At 43.5% G+C, this 18,046-nt stretch overlaps 1 protein-coding gene across 8 annotated transcripts in view; it reads right to left on the minus strand.

Annotated features, from left to right (window-relative positions):
• LOC119448445 (cytochrome P450 3A6-like) overlaps positions 1–17,687 on the minus strand; it is a 105,580-nt gene extending 87,893 nt beyond the window's left edge. For all 8 annotated transcript variants that reach the window (XM_049665364.1, XM_049665366.1, XM_049665367.1 and 5 more), the window contains exons 1-5: positions 17,569–17,687; positions 2,286–2,382; positions 1,758–1,810; positions 328–424; positions 67–192 (exon numbers count right to left, since the gene is read on the minus strand). In XM_049665364.1, coding sequence (XP_049521321.1) covers positions 67–192; positions 328–424; positions 1,758–1,810; positions 2,286–2,382; positions 17,569–17,627 — 432 coding nt within the window. In that variant the 5' untranslated portion in view covers positions 17,628–17,687. The remainder of the gene's footprint in view (positions 1–66; positions 193–327; positions 425–1,757; positions 1,811–2,285; positions 2,383–17,568) is intronic.
• Positions 17,688–18,046: the final 359 nt, after the last annotated feature.

An 18,046-nucleotide genomic window follows, 5' to 3' on the forward strand; every position in this document is an offset into this window, starting at 1 on the left:
CTTCTGTAAGAAAGGTAAGTGATCCGAGCACTTGTGTTGCTGTGAGTTCTGAAATCCGCTTCTTACCCTCTTCAATTTGGCAGCGCTCATGCTGTAGGAGACTGTGCTTCGGATGTTCTTCCACTCGAAGCCTCCGACATGTATAATGGCCTTTCCCCACACGGGATGCATCTGGTCCGTCATCATTGTAAACTGCGAATGCGAAAAAAAAGGATCCTTAATGACCATTAAAGACCATTCACACAAGTATTTTGAAAACTATACTGACTGCGAAACATTTTTTGCGTAAGCAGCAGAAAAACCACGATAATGCAGACGGCCACTTACACCACGATCCGCAAAGTTTTTGAAATTCCGCATGAACACGTATTCTATAAGATCCAGGTCATTTGTAACGACGAAAGGTGCGTCACCATTGAAGAACCTGCGCGAAACACGGAAAAGGTCACACTTTCCAAAAAAACATACAACCGGCAAAAATATTTTTACAGGACCTTTCAGTTTCTTTGCCACATGGCTGTAGCTTTAAGTCCTACCAGGTTATGGTAGCACAACCTTGTGATGGGGAGAAATGCGAAAACACCCGTGTACTTAGACTTACGTGCACGTTAAAGAATCCCAGGTGGTTCAAATTTCTGGAGTCCCCCACTACGCCGTGCCTCATGATCAGATCGTAGTTTTGACACGTAAAACCCCATAATTTAGCACAACCTTGTAGAACATGCAGTCGTTTGCAGAGACCAGCGGTGAAAGAGATCGCAACACTAATCGGCTACCAACGCCAGTGAGAATTATATATGTCTGGTTCATACTCAGAAAGCTAGATTAAATACTATTCGGTGAAAAAATAAACCCGTAGTCGACCTTCCACTTTTACAGTGTTTATCAGCAGAGAAAATATCATCCAGAAAAGCTTATCCTTGAAGACGGATACAGTAAATTTCTTAAGCAGACACTTGAATAACGCTAGAAGCGCGCCCACAATAAGCAACTCGCGTCACATTAATAGATGCGCGCCCTGCAGAGACGCCCAATTTTATTTCGATAGCAATTATATGGACACTCCAAAGCGGATTACTGCCGTCGCCGTCGCCGTGAGGTTCCTGTATGACGTCAACCGCGATGAAATCGTCGCCGCGCTCCGGACGCTGTATGTGCAAGTGAAAGGGCACGAGGGACGCGCGCTTACACAGGGAGCGAACGCACGTCGAAGAGCAAACGCGCGTTCTGCGCCGTGCTCCCTGAAGGGCTGTAGAATTAAGCGTCTCTTTTCTCCTTTCCATATATAGAGAGCAAACGCGACTTTTTCCGTCGCGCGAAAGGCTGTGGGGAGACGGGAGGGAGAGAGAGAGAGGGGAGGCGACGTTTAGCTGCGGCACCAAATGCGTATTTACATAAAAACGCCGCGCACCGTTCAGTGCGAACGAGGCAAAACGCCGACGGCGTCGACAACAGTTCTGCGCGTTGCTGGTGCTGCTGCATGTCCAAGTTTATACAGCTGATAAAACTACTATCCTTACTCCGTATTGCTCTCTACTAATTTGCTATCGCAATTGGTGCTTCGCCTTTCGGGTGAAACTGCGACAATTTTTATTCGAACGTGCTGTCACGAGTGTGTTTATTGCAAAGGAACGTCAACTCTTTGCTAGTGATGATGCTACAAACATCACGCTTCAAGTATGTTCACCGCTTCATTCAAATGGAGCATCACTTTGAGCGTACACCTACATACAGCATAAGTGCTAAAAATAGCTCACCCGAACGTGTTGCCATATTTTTCCATCCATTTACCGAGAACCTTGTAGCTTTCCTGTTGAGCAACAACGCAAAGTAGTGATTAATGACTGCTTCTGATTCAAAAACTGCGTTAATCGAAAGAAGTAACCACTGCTTCCTGAAATATTCTCGTAACCCCGTTTTCCCAACACGGGTGTCTTGTCTGGCTGCAGAAACCGGGGTTCTTGGTGCCTTGTGGTGACGCTGGTTGAACTTAGTCTTGTAGACGAAGTAGAAAAAACAGAAATGCTATAGATGGAATGCTTAAATAAAATACACACAGTCGCAGAGTCACCCAGCAGTATGCTAACAAGCAACAAACCATTACAACTGTGAGATTAACGGACTGATATTCATTCAGAGGCATTTCGAGGGACGTAAAGTTTGCAAGAAAGTGGTCGACCAAATAGAATTGGGGAGTAGGAAACAGAGTCATTACCGTAGTGCGCATAACCATGACTTCTATAAGCATGTGAGTGAGACCGAGTGTTTTTTGACATTCATCTTACCATGGAGTGGTACTCTGCGAGGTTTCCCCATATCAGGTTTGGTTCCGGGCCCGGTATGCCCAACTTCTTGAAGTAGTTGAAGTGATTGCGCCGCCATCTAAATTGCACAACGAAGGAAAAGAAAACTTTGCTTAAATACGCTGGGTTCTGCTGTCGGTGCCCTGCTGACTGCAGACCAACAGCTATTAACAATTCATCAGCGTTTGGGTAAACTAAGGTTCTTACTGGATCGCTCAGTCAGTGCCAATGTTTAGCTTTTCTCTTGGCGATAAACTATTGAGGCAATTTTCTGAGTGTGCCTCTGTACACCGTTATCGGCGTTTATAGTTTTCGCTTTCTCTTTCTGACCTGTCAACAGGTCAGGTAATTTCTGTTTATATGTAAAGTAATTCTGTGCGTTAAATCTAGTTCTATCTGTTTGATTTCTTGTCTTCTCTAAGCATCATTATAAATATAGGCTGCACCAAAACAGGCAAGACGGGAACGTTTTTGTTTAGGTTTGATTTTCTAGAACAAATATGCTACTTCGAGTCATACAAGATACTCCTACGTCTTGGCACTGGACTATGAGGTCGTTCCCGATAGCATTACGCAATTACAGTATCACCGCGCGCGACCTGAAGTGGCCCGCGTAGTTCGTCTTAACTCTTTCCTTACCGGGCACAATGTGATCAATCAGTTTCATCGACAGGTTTTCGATATGTTGTCAAACATTGCCGTTTGAACATTTCCATGGGCAACGCCAGGCAATGTGTGAAATGAGGACTGCATTTTAACTACTGATTGGATTTGACAACTTTCGCCACACAGATAAGTCTGGAAAAGAAAATATCGCCTGAACGTATCCTCGAAACTAGTCTTCAGTCCTGCTCGCATTTACCGTGATCAAACAATCCACAATTAGCCATTTAGGCAATTCGGCAACATAATTTTTAATGACCGCCTGTAAAACAAAGTAGTCTTCGCAGTAGAATGGCGCGAAGGGGAAGTGTATTGCCCGAAAGATCGTTACAACGTGTCCATACTGGCCGTTCGAATTATAGTCCAGAAGCGCCAGATCCCGAGCGAGCCGCTTGCGCTGAGCGCGCTAGTCGCCGTCGTCGTCCTCTTCCTCAAATATTTTAACACCGCCCCAGCGAAGGTACAGAATCTTCTGTCTGGTTGTCTAATTTGCCTATCGGATTCCTAGGCTGATATAACAATATCTGAAACATCTCTTCATGCACAGAAGTGTGTGTTGCTTTGAATGTCCTATTCGAGTAATATAATGCGCTGCTTATTTTTATTTATTTTTTTCACACAGTGGGTTGATTTTATCCATGAGCGTTTAGACAGCCTATGCACTACTTATTAGGAGCAATATTCCGGTCGTATGAAGTTTTCAATCGTACAAGAGCGCGCAGTCGATTTCAAACCGACCTTCAGCAGAAGCTTGGCGAGCAGCCTGATTCCTTACTCATTTCTTCTTTTTAACACTGATTGTGCAAATTACCGTATACATTACTGCACAATAATATACAGCACTGAACGTTACTGTGCAGTGCTGTACAAGTACTACACAAAGCACGAAAATGCTCCAGCGCCCGTTCAAGACGCAATCACTAGACCCGCTCGCTTGCAAAGAAAAGCTGATCGAACAAAATAGTCAACTATGAAAAGGCTTGTGGATGCTCCCCAACCTGACAACCCATTGCTTCGCGAGCCTAAACAATGCAGTAAAAAAAGGAACCAGGTACTTGCTGCAGTGAGCAAAAACAAACGGTACCTGCACAATAGGAGCTTATACGTTTTCACCTTTGCGGAAGCATGATTCCCGCATAGCATTGGCATCCCGAAAATTAAGATTCTCGCCGCCAAATCTGTATAATAATTTTACTTGCGCAGTCTAACTTCTAATAGTCGGGAACTAGGGCCAAGGCGGATATTTTCTATTTTTCAAATTTTTTCTTGCTCTCTGTACTTATGCTAAACATTGCAAATTATTGCATTCATTCGTGCTTGTTGAGGAGCATGCCACGTGACAGGCCGCTCGAGGCACTTTGCGTGTATTGGCGGGCTTCTTTCACGCTCGGAAAAACACTTTTATGTAGCACGTATTGAGGAACAGAAAGCTGTATCTTGAGTTTTTTATGTTGCACTACAATTTTCTCATTCACACTTTTCATTTAATTATAATATTTGAGAAGTTCAATAATTAAAACTAATTATGCGACTTCGTGAAATGTAAAAAATCATCTGAATATCTCCAAGTGATGGCAAGCAACATTACCTTGGGTCTATCCATCTACTTGGCATTTGCATACTTTTAAACCTTGGTGTATGATAGTCGGGACACCCTGTATATATCTCGCTCTGTTACTTTAATTAAATGATTTTTTTATGTTATCGGATATGCAAATATCCGTGTCAGCTCCGAGTTTCTGTCATTCTGCCATGACTGCCAAACGTGCACTCCGCACGGGTCGATCGTCGAAGCGAAAAACATATGATTCACCGCTTGGAGGCTTGAGGGCGTCGCCGACGGAAGGGGGACAAGTGGAATCCTCTGAGTCTTTGCCAAGAAGCTGTTGTAAGACGGCGGGCCTTACCAAGCGCGTGACAATACGCCTTCATACATCGGAATTTTTCCGATTCTATAGCAAAAGATCTCGTCTAATCTGATTGAGTGCGCAGCGCGAATACTGGTGTAAATTCTAGAACGTGCGCGAGCACCAGCGATAAGGCTGAATGTAGGATGCAAAGAATTATTAAATTATTGAGTTTTACGTGCCAAAACCACGATCTGATGATGAGGCACGCCGTCGTGGAGGACTCCGGAAATTTGGACCAGCTGGGGTGCTTTAACGTGCACCTAAATCTAAGTATACGGGTGTTTTCGCATTTAGCGCCCATCGAAATGCGGCCACCGTGGCCGGGATTCGATCCCGCGACCTGGTGCGCAGCAGCCTAACACCATAGCCACTGAGCAACCACGGCGGGCAATAGGATGAGTCATGTATATTGACACGTGTACTTGTTTATCTTGCTCCGGTAAGCGGTTTTCACCACCAGATGTCACGTTGTAGTGACTGAAGAACACAGTAGTAAAAAAAGCCGGCAGATCCCACGCCCTGTGGGAATCGATGTTATGCGAAGCTGTGTGCGGGGAGCCCACCAAGTTAACGAAACGACCATGAAAGCACCAAGATGTAGGCGCTCCTCAGGAGTCTCTTTAGCGACAAGAGTCCTTAATGTGAAAGCCTTAGTCATGCTCATGACTAGCCATGCTCATGACTATACTTCTACCACCATCCTTTAGTGTTTCCTTCACTTAGTACCCACGTACGAACCCATTTCAGTGTTTTTTCAGCGTTAATCTTTTTTCGCTGATTCATTGTCATTTTTGCTGAGTCATGCTCATGACTATGACTTCTACCACCATCCTTTAGTGTTTCCTTCACTTAGTACCGACGTCCGAACCCATTTCAGTGGTTTTTCAGCGTTAATATTTTTTCGCTGAGTCATTGTCATTTTTGCTCAGTCACAGTCATGAGTATGACTTTGACCAACAAACTTAGCCTTTTCCTTCACCTAGTACCCAATCCGAACCCATTCAATTGGTTTTCCAGTGCTGTACTTTTTCCGCTGAGTCATTGTCATTTATGCTGAGTCATGCTGATGACTATGGTCTCTACCATCATTCTTTAGTGTTTCCTTCACTTAGTGCACACGCACGAACCCATTCCAGTGGTTTTTGAGTGTTAATATTTTTCGCTGAGTCATTGTCATTTTTGCTACGTCATGCTCATGACTATGACTTCTACGAGCATCCTTTAGTGTTTCCTTCACCTAGTACCCACGTCCGATCCCATTTCTGTGGTTTTTGAGTGGTAATCTTTTCGCTAGGTCATTGTCATGACCTACATGACACGCATGTCATGGCATTTATGTCGTGACCTATCGCTTATGTTCGTCATACATTCCTGTCATACTGTGCCAATTTTCGTACCTACCAAGTTAACGAAACGACCATGAGAGCACAAAGTCGTAGGCGGCTAGATAGATAGATAGATACTGTCAAAGTAGCAAATGTTTGCCAAGAAATGCTTCGCATTTAAAACTGTGTATTGCGAAACTGATACCTGTGCCCAGAAAGACAAGCTACACTCAACGCATAACGATAGCGGTGACCGCAGCCGGCGATCGTCGAAATCAGAAATGTGGCTCAAGCACGTCGGTTTTTATACATGTTCTAGCGTAATCGCTGGTGCCCGCGTGCCTTCCAGAAAGTACCACATAATTGGCGTCGCATATTCATTCAGATTACACAAATTTCGGCGACAATAGACAACGGAATGAACTATCGATAACATTCAGGAAACTTCCAACACATGCAGGCTTGTCGATCCTGCGCCGCGTGATTACGTTTATCATTTGTTAGCGGGTCAAAAGCGGTCACCGGAGCAAGATAAACGAGTACACGTGTCAATATACATCCGGTGCACTTGACCCAAAAAGCATATCAACCGACGCCTGTGCTCGCCGCTATCGTTGTACTTTGAGTGTTTGTTTTGACGGGCTCAAGCACGTCCCATAAAGAGTTCAAGATGCAGCTAGCTACATCTTTTCGGCAGTTTTATTCTTCAGCGTCACTTTAACATGGCAATATGCAATCTGTATGCTTGGAAACTGTAAGCCAGTTTAGAAGTTCGCCCGATATAAAAACAGAAACAAAAGAAAAAGATGAGAAACTGCTACAATACCACCTGTTGGCGGGGCCAGACAGCCCTCAGGCCTCTGTCCTTCTGCAGCTTTTTTTTTTTTTTTTCAATGCGAAGCATTTCTTGGCGAACATTTGGCACTTTGACAGCATCTATCTATTCATCTATCTATCCCTCTATCTATCTAACTAGCGGCGTACATCTTGGTGCTCTCATGGTTGTTTCGTTAACTTGGTAGGTACCGAAATTGGCATTGTATGACAAGAGTGTATGATGAACATAAATGATAGGCCATGACATCAATATCATGACTTATGTGTCATAACATGTTTGTCATGTAGGTCATGAAACAGGCGCCTACGTCTTGGTGCTCTCATAGTCGTTTCGTTAATTTGGTATGTAGCAAATTTGGCATAGTATGACAATAGTGTATGGCGTACATAAATGATAGCTTATGACATAAATGTCATAGTGTGTCATGTAAGTCATAAAACAGTGCGTACGTCTTGGTGCCCTTATGGTCGTTTTCTTAACTTGGTATGTAACTGGAATGGGTTCGCACATGGCTACTAAGTGAAGGAAACACTTAAGGATGATGGTAGAAGTCATAGTCATGAGCATGACTCGGCAAAAATGACAATAACTCAGCGAAAAAAGATGAACACTCAAAAACCACTGAAATGTGTTTGCAGATGAATGATAAGTCATGACATGAATGTCATGGCTTATCATTTTCATGTCATGTCATGACATGCGGGTCATGTACGTCATGAAAGAGCCGCCTACTTCTTGGTGCTCTCATGGTCGTTTCGTTAACTTGGTGGGCTCCCCCGCACACTGCTTCGCATAACATCGATTCCCACAGGGCATATTGGATCTGCCGGCATTTTTTTTTATCTGGTTAGTCACGACAGTCGTGTATTTGAATTTGTGATCCTTGTGACTATTGTTAAGTTGGCATATCTTTGGCATTACAAGGCACCATAGATTACATATAAAATAAGTTGAACGAAAATGACGTTTTATATTGTTACTTGCACATATGTATATGTATATATTGATTGATGAAGGCCGGACCCCGGCCGAAACATCAATAAACCGCTTCATACGCGCGTCTACATCACTCTGAATATTTACCCGGACCCAGAATAGCTTCTGGCTGGTATATATATATATATATATATATATATATATATATATATATATATATATATATTGCGCATATGGTTTGCGCCTGCGTACAGCCTTTTGCATTAACTTCATGTACGTATCTTATAGTAAACAAGAAAAAAAATTTGCCGCGTATCTGCGTGCTTCGCTGCAAATGTCGTCGAAAGACGATAGTCTTCTGCCGGCCGTACTACATGAGTGCTGGTCTGATCCGCGGCCACCCGTGATGCTGTTCTCGTACCATTTCCGTCCTGGCATGAAGGTTTGTTTGAACAGATTTCATTTTACCGCATTATTTCATCAAGCGGCCATTTATGTTTTGCCCTGCCTCAGACAGCGCTTCCTTTATGTTGAATCGGCCGCATCTGGCTGGCATTGATAAAATTGAGGAGGCGCTGCGTGAGACATGGACGCCATCTGGCAATACATCGGGAAACATGAGCTTGTGCAGAGGGTTTCCTTCCTCCATGGCAGAGGGCGCTCGTCGGCGCGCAGTCGGGGAACGTCGTTCGTCGGCGCGCACAGCATGGCATTTTCAGCGCAGCTTAAGAAACTAGGGTCTTTAGAGTTACGTATCTATGCATTTTCTATTAAAGGAACACACCTCCTAATACTTACCTAGTGATGCTGCGCCTCAGATATGCGTAATATTTACTTTGTGATCGATAACGTTCACAAATGTGAACAGCCGTACCAGTTTAAGTAGTGTGGGCGGTAAGCAAGTGGTCCAACTTTGGCCGGGTGGTTGTATCGGGTGACAGACAGACAAACAGACAGACAGACAGACAGACCAAATTTTCAGCGTTTAAGTTCCCCAAGAAAGACTATCGTCTTTAAAAAAACGATAGACGATGACCACGTAGCACTGACTTTCAGCTAAACGTTTATTGCCGTAAACATTCTTTCTTATATAGAGATTCTGCCACACATGAGCAACTAATTAACATTTCATCTTCTTGAACATTTAAGTTATTTTTCTGACAGTGTGACTGATGGTTCTGACACAAAGTTCAGAAAGCTGCGATATAAATTGCAATTGAATAATCTCGATTACCTGGTTACAATTCTTCCCGACAATTTAGGTGATCAAAAAGAGAGACTGGTCGATAGTCAGAAACATTGACATAAAGGTCAAGGAAGCCTCCATTCTTCTTGTCGACGTTGTTTCTGTTTTCCAAGTCGATCGCTTTGGAATCTATCTGTGTGTACCTTGAATTCGAATTTATTGTACGTACATACGTACAGAAAAGAAATAAATAAAACTGCACAAACGCAAGGAAAATTCACGGTCGAAAAAAGGCACACATACACACAAACACAGGTGTGTGTGTGTGTGTGTGTGTGTGTGTGTGTGTGTGTGTGTGTGTGTGTGTGTGTGTGTGTGTGTGTGTGTGTGTGTGTGTGTGTGTGTGTGTGTGTGTGTGTGTGTGTGTGTGTGTGTGTGTGTGTGTGTGTGTGTGTGCGTGCGTGCGCGCGTGTGTGTGTGTGCGTGTGCGTGTGTGTGTGCCGTGCGTGTGTGTGTGTGTGCGTGTGCGTCTGTGTGCGTGTGTGTGTGGGGTGGTGTGTGGGGGTGTGCGTGTGTGTGCGCGTGCGTGCGTGCGTTCGTGAGTGCGTGCGTGCGTGTGTGTGTGCGTGCGTGCGTGTGTGCGTGTGTGTGTGTGTGTGTGTGTGTGTGTGTGTGTGTGTGTGTGTGTGTGTGTGTGTGTGTGTGTGTGTGTGTGTGTGTGCGTGTGTGTGTGTGTGTGTGTGTGTGTGTGTGGTGTGTGTGTGTGTGTGTGTGTGTGTGTGTGTGTGTGTGTGTGTGTGTGTGTGTGTGTGTGTGTGTGTGTGTGTGTGTGTGTGTTTTCATTGCGCTTGTACAATTCTTGCTCAGGCCCTCCGCGTGCGTGCGCGGGCTCACAGTGTCCTTCCTCCCCCACCCCCCCCCTCCTCTCTCTATCTCATCTTTCTATTCCCTCTTTCCCGTCCCCCAGAGTAGGGTAGCCAACCAGACGCATTTCTGGTTAACATCCCTGCCTTCTCTTTCTCTCCTCCTCCTCCTCCTCCTTAAAAAAGAATACCAACATGCCCAGACAGCCACATTCAAAGAAATGAAACCAACAGCGAGGATCGTGACGTCAAAACGCTGCTATGAGACTCATTCTGCTTGCCGGCCTTCACTTCTTTTTAGCTTACGAGCATGCGTATCACCCCTCGCGTCACAGCATCCGCTTGTCAGACCAATACAATATATTGTTGCGCTTTCTTTATCTATCTGGGCCAGGGTAACGACAGTGTTTTTTTTTTGCTTGTCGTTTATTTATTTATTTATTTATTTATTTATTTATTTATTTATTTATTTATTTATTTATTTATTTTACCCTCAAGCGCACAGAGCTTTACAGAGGGGAGTGGGGTACATAAATAGTAAACAAAATAGAAAATGCAATAATATGCACAATTCTAATGACATCTACAATACACTGGATGAGACAATGTTAGGCTAATACAACAAAAGCAGGAATGAAGATACAATGCGAAGAACCGCGTTAAGAAAAAAAAAAATTTATGCGTCATCAAATAAGTGACTGTAAATGGTTACACAAAATTGATCATGGTCCGAAATGGAAACAATATCTGAGGGATACGCCGATAAATACGTTTGTGGAGAGGTTATAATCATGGTTAATGCCTGCGTCTCGTACAAGGTTACCAGAACGTATGCAAAGGGTTGCACGTACGTAGACAAGCGGATAGTGTTTGTGCTAGTCTAAGTGTACTGTGTGTCTTTTAGTAGCAAGTGTGCACGTATACACGTATAATGTAGTCACGAGGGTGCGATAGCGCTAAAATGTATGTGCTTCTCTCGATTACTTGACAGACACCTTCTATTTACTTCCCCTAGCCACGTGTATTAGGCATCCTTACCGCCGCCCTTAATAAACGTTAACGTGGCCAAAATCCTATAGGCGTAAAGCAGGTAATCACCCATCCAAGTAAGAGTATAACTGATAAAATTTCTTGGAATTCTCACATTAAAGCGCTCGAAGAACAAATAAACTCAACAATAAATGTTCTTCGCCGCATAGCAGGAACGACATGGGGAGGGTCGGTTTCATCACTACGGAAAATACATAATGCACTTATAAAGCAAAAGATAGCTTACTCTTCACCGGTTCTGCATGGAATCTCCCGTTCTTCTGAAGAACGACTTCAACGATTAATAGCTAGGAGCCTTCGATTATGCTTAGGTGTTCCTCGAGCAACCTCAAGTTCCTTAGTAATTGCAGAGGCACGTCATCCTCCATTCCCTATTATGAGGACGGTTGAAACCGGTCGACACTACTTTCGCGTTTCAGTGCAGCACAAAAGACACCCACTAGCATTACAGTCACTGAGAGAGACATGGCGAACATCAGTACTGGGGTTCAGGTGCAAAAAAATATACTACCACATCACAAATTTTGGATCTAAGATATTTCCTACCCTCCATGGCGACTTGTCGCCCCAAAAATTGAACTTTCGGTTGACGGAATTATTCGCAAACGAGACATGTTTATGCTAGCAGCACAACAACTAGCGCTATACCACATATACTTTCGGTACCCTGGATTTATTCAAGTGTACACAGACGGTTCTTGTCAAACAAATTCTTCAACAACTGCCTTTGTCATTCCAGAATGTAACAGAATACAGACGTTTAAATTGTCACACACGACATCATCAACTACAGCAGAGCTTTCTGAAATATTATCGTTATTATTCGTTACGTTACATAAATTCAATGCAAGAAGGGAACCAATGGGTCATCCTTTGTGACTCACAAGCAGCTTTGTCGTCACTTCGTGGTGGCATCAGCAATTCCTAAAACATGGCGTTAGTTTATGAGACAATAAATGAACTCACAAAGGCAAGTGAAAAAAATCTCACAATAATGTTCCAGTGGATACCTGGCCACTGCAATATCCCTGGGAATGTTGCAGCAGACAAGGCAGCTAGACAAGCGCATATTAATAACGGCACGTACGGCCTCCCTTTAACGCAAGGCAAATTACGGCACATACTAAGACAGATCTCAGTCCGTGGTTGCAAAGCGACATGGTTTCATCAGAGCTCTAAATCTTCAGATTTATTTCACATTGACCCTGCGCTTCAATTCAAAATCCTGTCCACATTGGATACAACCAGAGCCTTTGAAACGCTCATTCAACGTCTGCGGCTCGGTACCGCGTACACAAAACATTTTCTACAAAAAAAATGAAGCGCTGATGGTCCGAAATCTACTTGTGGTCACGCGGATGAGGACGTACAGCATCTTCTGTTAGAATGTCCGAGACACGACACACACAGACAACGATAAAACCGCAGGCCCTTCAGCCTCAGGAAGATCTTAGGTCCTTGGCCAACATATATTCTTTGCAAAGACGAGCGTTAATGGCCCTCAAAATATTTCTAGAAGCGAGCAATATTCTAGGAAAATATTGAAAATAGTGTTTTTCTGTGATAAGCTCACTCTATGGGATTTCTTTTAATTTTATCTGAATTTGGTCAAATCAACACCTGAGTTCATGCACCTTCATTTGAGTCTACTCCGTGCTATCTCATGGGCCGTGATTTCAGTACAGTTACGTGACCGGACTTTGTGTTTACTTTAGTGCACCTATGCAACTGAACTTTGTGTGCTGTTTTTCTGAGTTGACTTTCACCTTTAGTGTAACATTAGTGTACTTATGTCACTGTATTTTGTGTCTACTTTAATGCGCCTTTGTGATTGAACGTTATGTTGTTGTGTATTAGTATTAGTGTGATATTAGTGTACTTATGTGACTAGACTTTATGCTATGGTGATTTGGAGTTGACTTTTAGTTCTCTCTTTCTTTAGTTCTTTTAATTCTTTTTTTTTTTCTTTCATATCTCTATGTGAAAAGGAGTAGCCGGTGCCAATTAAAGGCGACAACATCTCCTAAAACCATATGAAAAAAAAACTACGGTGTATTGCATTCATTCATATTTCTGGTCTATGAAGTTACAAAATTCTCCTTAGTATCCTATTAACAAGGCAAGTCACAATTTTTTCATCAGGTCATTAATATTCACGCGTGCTGCAGCGGCAAAAGCTCTTTGTATACATCGTCTAACACTGCTTAGATTGAATGTAAATTGAATGTGAAGCGCGATGGGACGGAGACAAGAAAGACAAGAAAACAACCACAGAAGGACTAGCGCTGACTGCCAAACGAACTTTATTCGAAGAAGCACCAGCCATTTGTAATTTGTCAAAAAAACAAAACAAAAAAACAGGAACCATATGCATTGACAGGCTTATTCAAAGGGCGCGCTGCTTCAATTTACATTCAAGATGAGCCCAAATCACCCAAATTGTTTTAAATGCGAAGCGTTCTTGGCGAGCATTCGCCACTTTGACAATATCCATTCATCTATCGATCTATCTATCCATCCATGCTGAACGACACCTTTTGTCGAATAAAGTTGTACCTACCTACCTATCTATGTCTCTGTCTAGCGGCCTACGCCTTTGTGCTCTCATGGTCGTTTCGTTAACTTGGCATGTACAAAAATTGGCATAGTATGACAAGAGTGTATGATATGACCAGGATATAATTATGAAAGCCTTCCCGGATCATTATGACAATATCTTTCAGTGTCATAAACTAATTAACAGTAAAGCTGTAACGGAAAATTTTGTTTCGTTGCTTCCACAGCTCACTCAAGACGAATGCGATGACGTTGATAAAGACATATTTATCAAAGAAGTTGAAGCAACCATTGCTTCGCTAGCTAAGAAGAAACTCATGGGCCTGATGGCTTGAATGCGGAATTTTATGAGTGATTTTGCTCTATATTAGCTCCCTTTCTGCTTAAAGTGTATGAAGATGCTTACAGGATTGGATGCCTACATGCCACGCTAATCAAGGACACACAGTACTGATTCCAAAAATCAGTGATGCAACAAGATTGCAGAAAGTTGAGGGATATCACCCCATATTACTTGGCAGCGTGGATTATAACATATTTGCTAAGATATTAGCTAATCGCCTTCCAGACGACATTCAATCAGTGGTGGGAGACCATCAAACATGTGGTGTTAGAGGAATATCGATCCAGACAAATATCCACGTTGCACGGTCTGTGCTAGAGTGTGTAGCAGAAAGTGCGGGTCAGTTTGCAATAGTTCAAATTGATTTGGAAAAAGCATTTCATAAAGCTAATCACTACTTCTTGTTTCGTCTGTTAGAACACATAAACGTTGGGTATCTTCTTTTTAAAAGCATCGCCATCTGTTATGCTAATGGCACAAGAAGGCTAATAGTTAATGATTGTCTATCTGAATCTATCTACCTGAGGGCATCGGTAAGGCAAGGTTGTCCCTTGTCACCTCTATTATTTGCTTTGTACTTAGAACTGCTTTGCGATCGAATTCTGAAGGATCATACCGTTCACGGGTTCAAATTGTTATACAATGAGGTCCGTGTACTTGCCTATGCAAATGACATAACCTTCTTTTGTGCTGACCAGAAAAGTGTAGAGACTGCCCTTGCCATAACGCAACAGTTTTGTTCAGCTTCTGGTGCAGAAGTAAACGTTGAGAACAGTTCAGGGATTTGGCTCGGTCTATGGTCTACTATGCCAACTCATTTCGCAGGTATTCTGTGGAGACAGGACTACAAGTAATTAGGCATACCCCTCTTTCAATATCGCTATAGTAATCCTCTCTGGTCAACGGAATTTGCAGAAGTACAACGTAAGGTTAACAACTGGCAGGGGTGGTAGTTGTCCATATTTAGCCGAGCTGAAGCTTGCAATGTGTTTCTAGAGAGAGAGAGAGAGAAAATGATTTAATGAAAGGCAGGGAGGTTAACCAGGACTGAGCCCGGTTGGCTACCCTACACTGGGGGAAGGAAAAAGGGGAGAGAGAGATAAGCAGAAGAATACAAAGTTCAATGTTGATATCGATGACGTAGCAACAGATCTCTGTTCTATTGCGGTATCACCGGCAATGTGTTTCTATCAGCTCGACTTACGTACGTCCTGCTGGTATTACACTGATCGCGGCTTAGGTTGCAAGCTATCTATCGTGTGTTTGCTACCGATGTATGGAGCTCACGCGTTGAGGCCATGCGGCGTGATAACCTTTTTTTTTTTTTTTCCTCCTGAGAGTGGTGGCGTTGGCCTAGTTCACCGTTTTCTCGGGCAACTTGTCTCCCGGCTATTCTTCTTTTGTTATTTAAACAGTCTATTTCTAAGAGAGATGTTACAACTTCGATTAATGAATTACCTTCCAGAAATATTCGTGTCGGCATCTGGCAGAGATGCACCACCAGCTCCTTGGGGCTTCTTGAAACAGGTTGTTGAAGGCTTTCACTTTCCTAAGCCTCGCTTTAGTGTCGATTATATTTTCACTGCAAATTTCCTAACTTCGTCAGCCCACCTAATTTTCTGCCTTCCTCGACTGCGTTTCCCTTCTCTATGTACCCATTCTGTAACTCTAATGGTCCACCGGTTATCCATCTTACGCATTACATGGCCTGCCGAGCTCCATTTTTTCCTCTTAATGTCAACTAGAATATCGGCTATCCCCGCTTGCTATCTGATCCACACCGCTCTCTTCCTGTCTCTTAACGTTAGGCCGAACATTGTTCGTTCCATCGCTCTTTGTTCTCGAGCTTCTTCATTGGAATCAGCGAACGCAAGACAGGGTTAATTGGAGGTTACAAGGAAGGCCTTCGTCCTGCAGTGGGCATAAATAAAGGCTGATGACGATGATGATGATGGTGATGATGATATTTTCACTGCATCCCGTAAAGAAATTTCTGCTGCACTGATAGACACATTGTTTCCTGTTCCCCATTATCGTGCGCCTTATTTGTAAAGTTATTACCTAGATGTACTTAAGCGTGTCCGTCGAATGATCATTCCTCCAGGGATCAAAACGTTTTTCTCTTTAAGTTACATTCGGGCAACCCTTCCTGTCAAAACATGGTTAGAAAACACATTTAGAAAAAAGGGGCTGTTTGATGCCGTGTTCTACAAAAGGCCATTAGTGTCCACATGCTGAAACGATTGATCAGTGTTTTGTCGATTGTAGGGATGCCGCGTTCTTCTGGGACATTCTCCAAAGAACACTTAAAAAATATTTAGACATCACACCATACACAATTCGTTTCTTACCGTTTAAAGGTCCCTGTCACCCACCATATGACATTTTCATGCTGCTTGGCCTACATAGCCTTTGGCGCAGTAGAATGTGTGAGAGGCACGCTGAACCACCGCGAAGAACTCGGTCGTTTTTTCTGGAATCTGCTGCCTACGATCGTATTGAGTACGCTGCACTAGAAACAGCGCCGTACTGGATGCCTTTATTGGACGCTTACACATGCTTGCCTGACTTTTGAATGTGTACCTGTAGCGCTTTCTTGTTTCTTGTGTTGCTGAAAATTCTGTTCCCATGTAATAAAGAAAAAAAAATAGGTGTATAGCCTAGTGGTTATGACACTCGCCTTCAGACCTGTGTACCCGGGCTCGAATCCCGCCTCGCCAAGAAAGTTTTATTTTATTTATTTGTTTATCTCGCTCTATGTCAATCTCTCTTTCTTTCTCTCCCTGCACCTCTTCTCATTTCACACTGTCTCCACTTCCGTCGAATCTGCGACAACCATCGCACCGTGAAGTCAACCTAATACGCCCTTTAGTGATAAAGAATATGCCCGTAGGGATAAAAAAAATATGCCCTCTGGCAGTGCCGCCTCCTCCATTCACTGACATGTGGTCGTAACGCTCTATTCCAGAAAACCATAGGAGCATGCGCAAAACATTTAAGTTCTCGCTTGCTAAACATTCACTGACTGCAAGCGCTATTCTCTAACACACAAGCCGTATCGGCTCTATTAGCAGTCGCGGCTGATACACCATGCTTGAAAGAAGCGAGGCATTGCAAGCACCTCACTATACAAATGCCTCACTGCAATCTAACGCTGCTGGCAAGGAGCGTGTACTACTATTCTCCTAAGATTGAGTATTTACCTTTGGTTATTGTTGGTTCATCTTCCTGTTGAATCAGTGAGTACAAACAGACCGAATGTCGCTAGAACGGAACACTTTGCCAGTGAGTAAACTTACCATAACTTAAAGATGTTCGCGCAAGTAGCGGTACAGTTGTCGCACAGAAAATATACTAAACTCAAGCGGCAAAAGAGTGGTTCATGAGCAATTTTGTATTGTGGTTACCGTTTCTCACTCGACAAATTACTGCGTGGCAACTCACACTGTCACTCGTGCGAAGTTTACCACGGGTTAATTCACTCATGAGTGTACTAAGAATGCGTAAAATATAAGGTCTCAGGAATAGACTTTCATTGCGTTTAAGAACAATGTCAGTGCAAAATTTCTCTCCAATGCCGAAGGTTTCCACTTACATGAACAGCAATGTGGCAATACACAGCGAGAGAGCGAACAGCACGGAAGTCACCAGCATCGCGTCGTGAATGGGTTCTGCGAGTCACGAGTGCGAGAGAGGCGCACTAAACCTTTTTGTACAGAACGCCTTCGTAGAACGCATGCGCGTGACGAGGATAATGGAAGATACGCACCGGGCGGACATTGTCCTTTGCTTTCATGTTATTATTGTACGAGTCCCGAGTATGCTCTTAGTCACCTAGTGCTTCTGTTGTAGAAGGCGCTCTTGAAGTCGATACAGAACGAACCCGCATTGTCCGCGAAATAGCTCCTCTGATACTGGCGTGTGGACTGAGACAAAGAGAGGCTCTTTAATGAAAAATATTGACGTCTGCCTTGCGGCGCGCAGAGCACGCTGTACAGTGCTTTGTACTTGTGTTCCCTGTTGTATTCTGAATGATGTACAAAGTGATGTTTAGGCTTTGCTTTGATGATCAG

This window comes from Dermacentor silvarum, chromosome 4 (assembly GCF_013339745.2).
Source record: "Dermacentor silvarum isolate Dsil-2018 chromosome 4, BIME_Dsil_1.4, whole genome shotgun sequence".
Taxonomy (NCBI): domain Eukaryota; kingdom Metazoa; phylum Arthropoda; class Arachnida; order Ixodida; family Ixodidae; genus Dermacentor; species Dermacentor silvarum.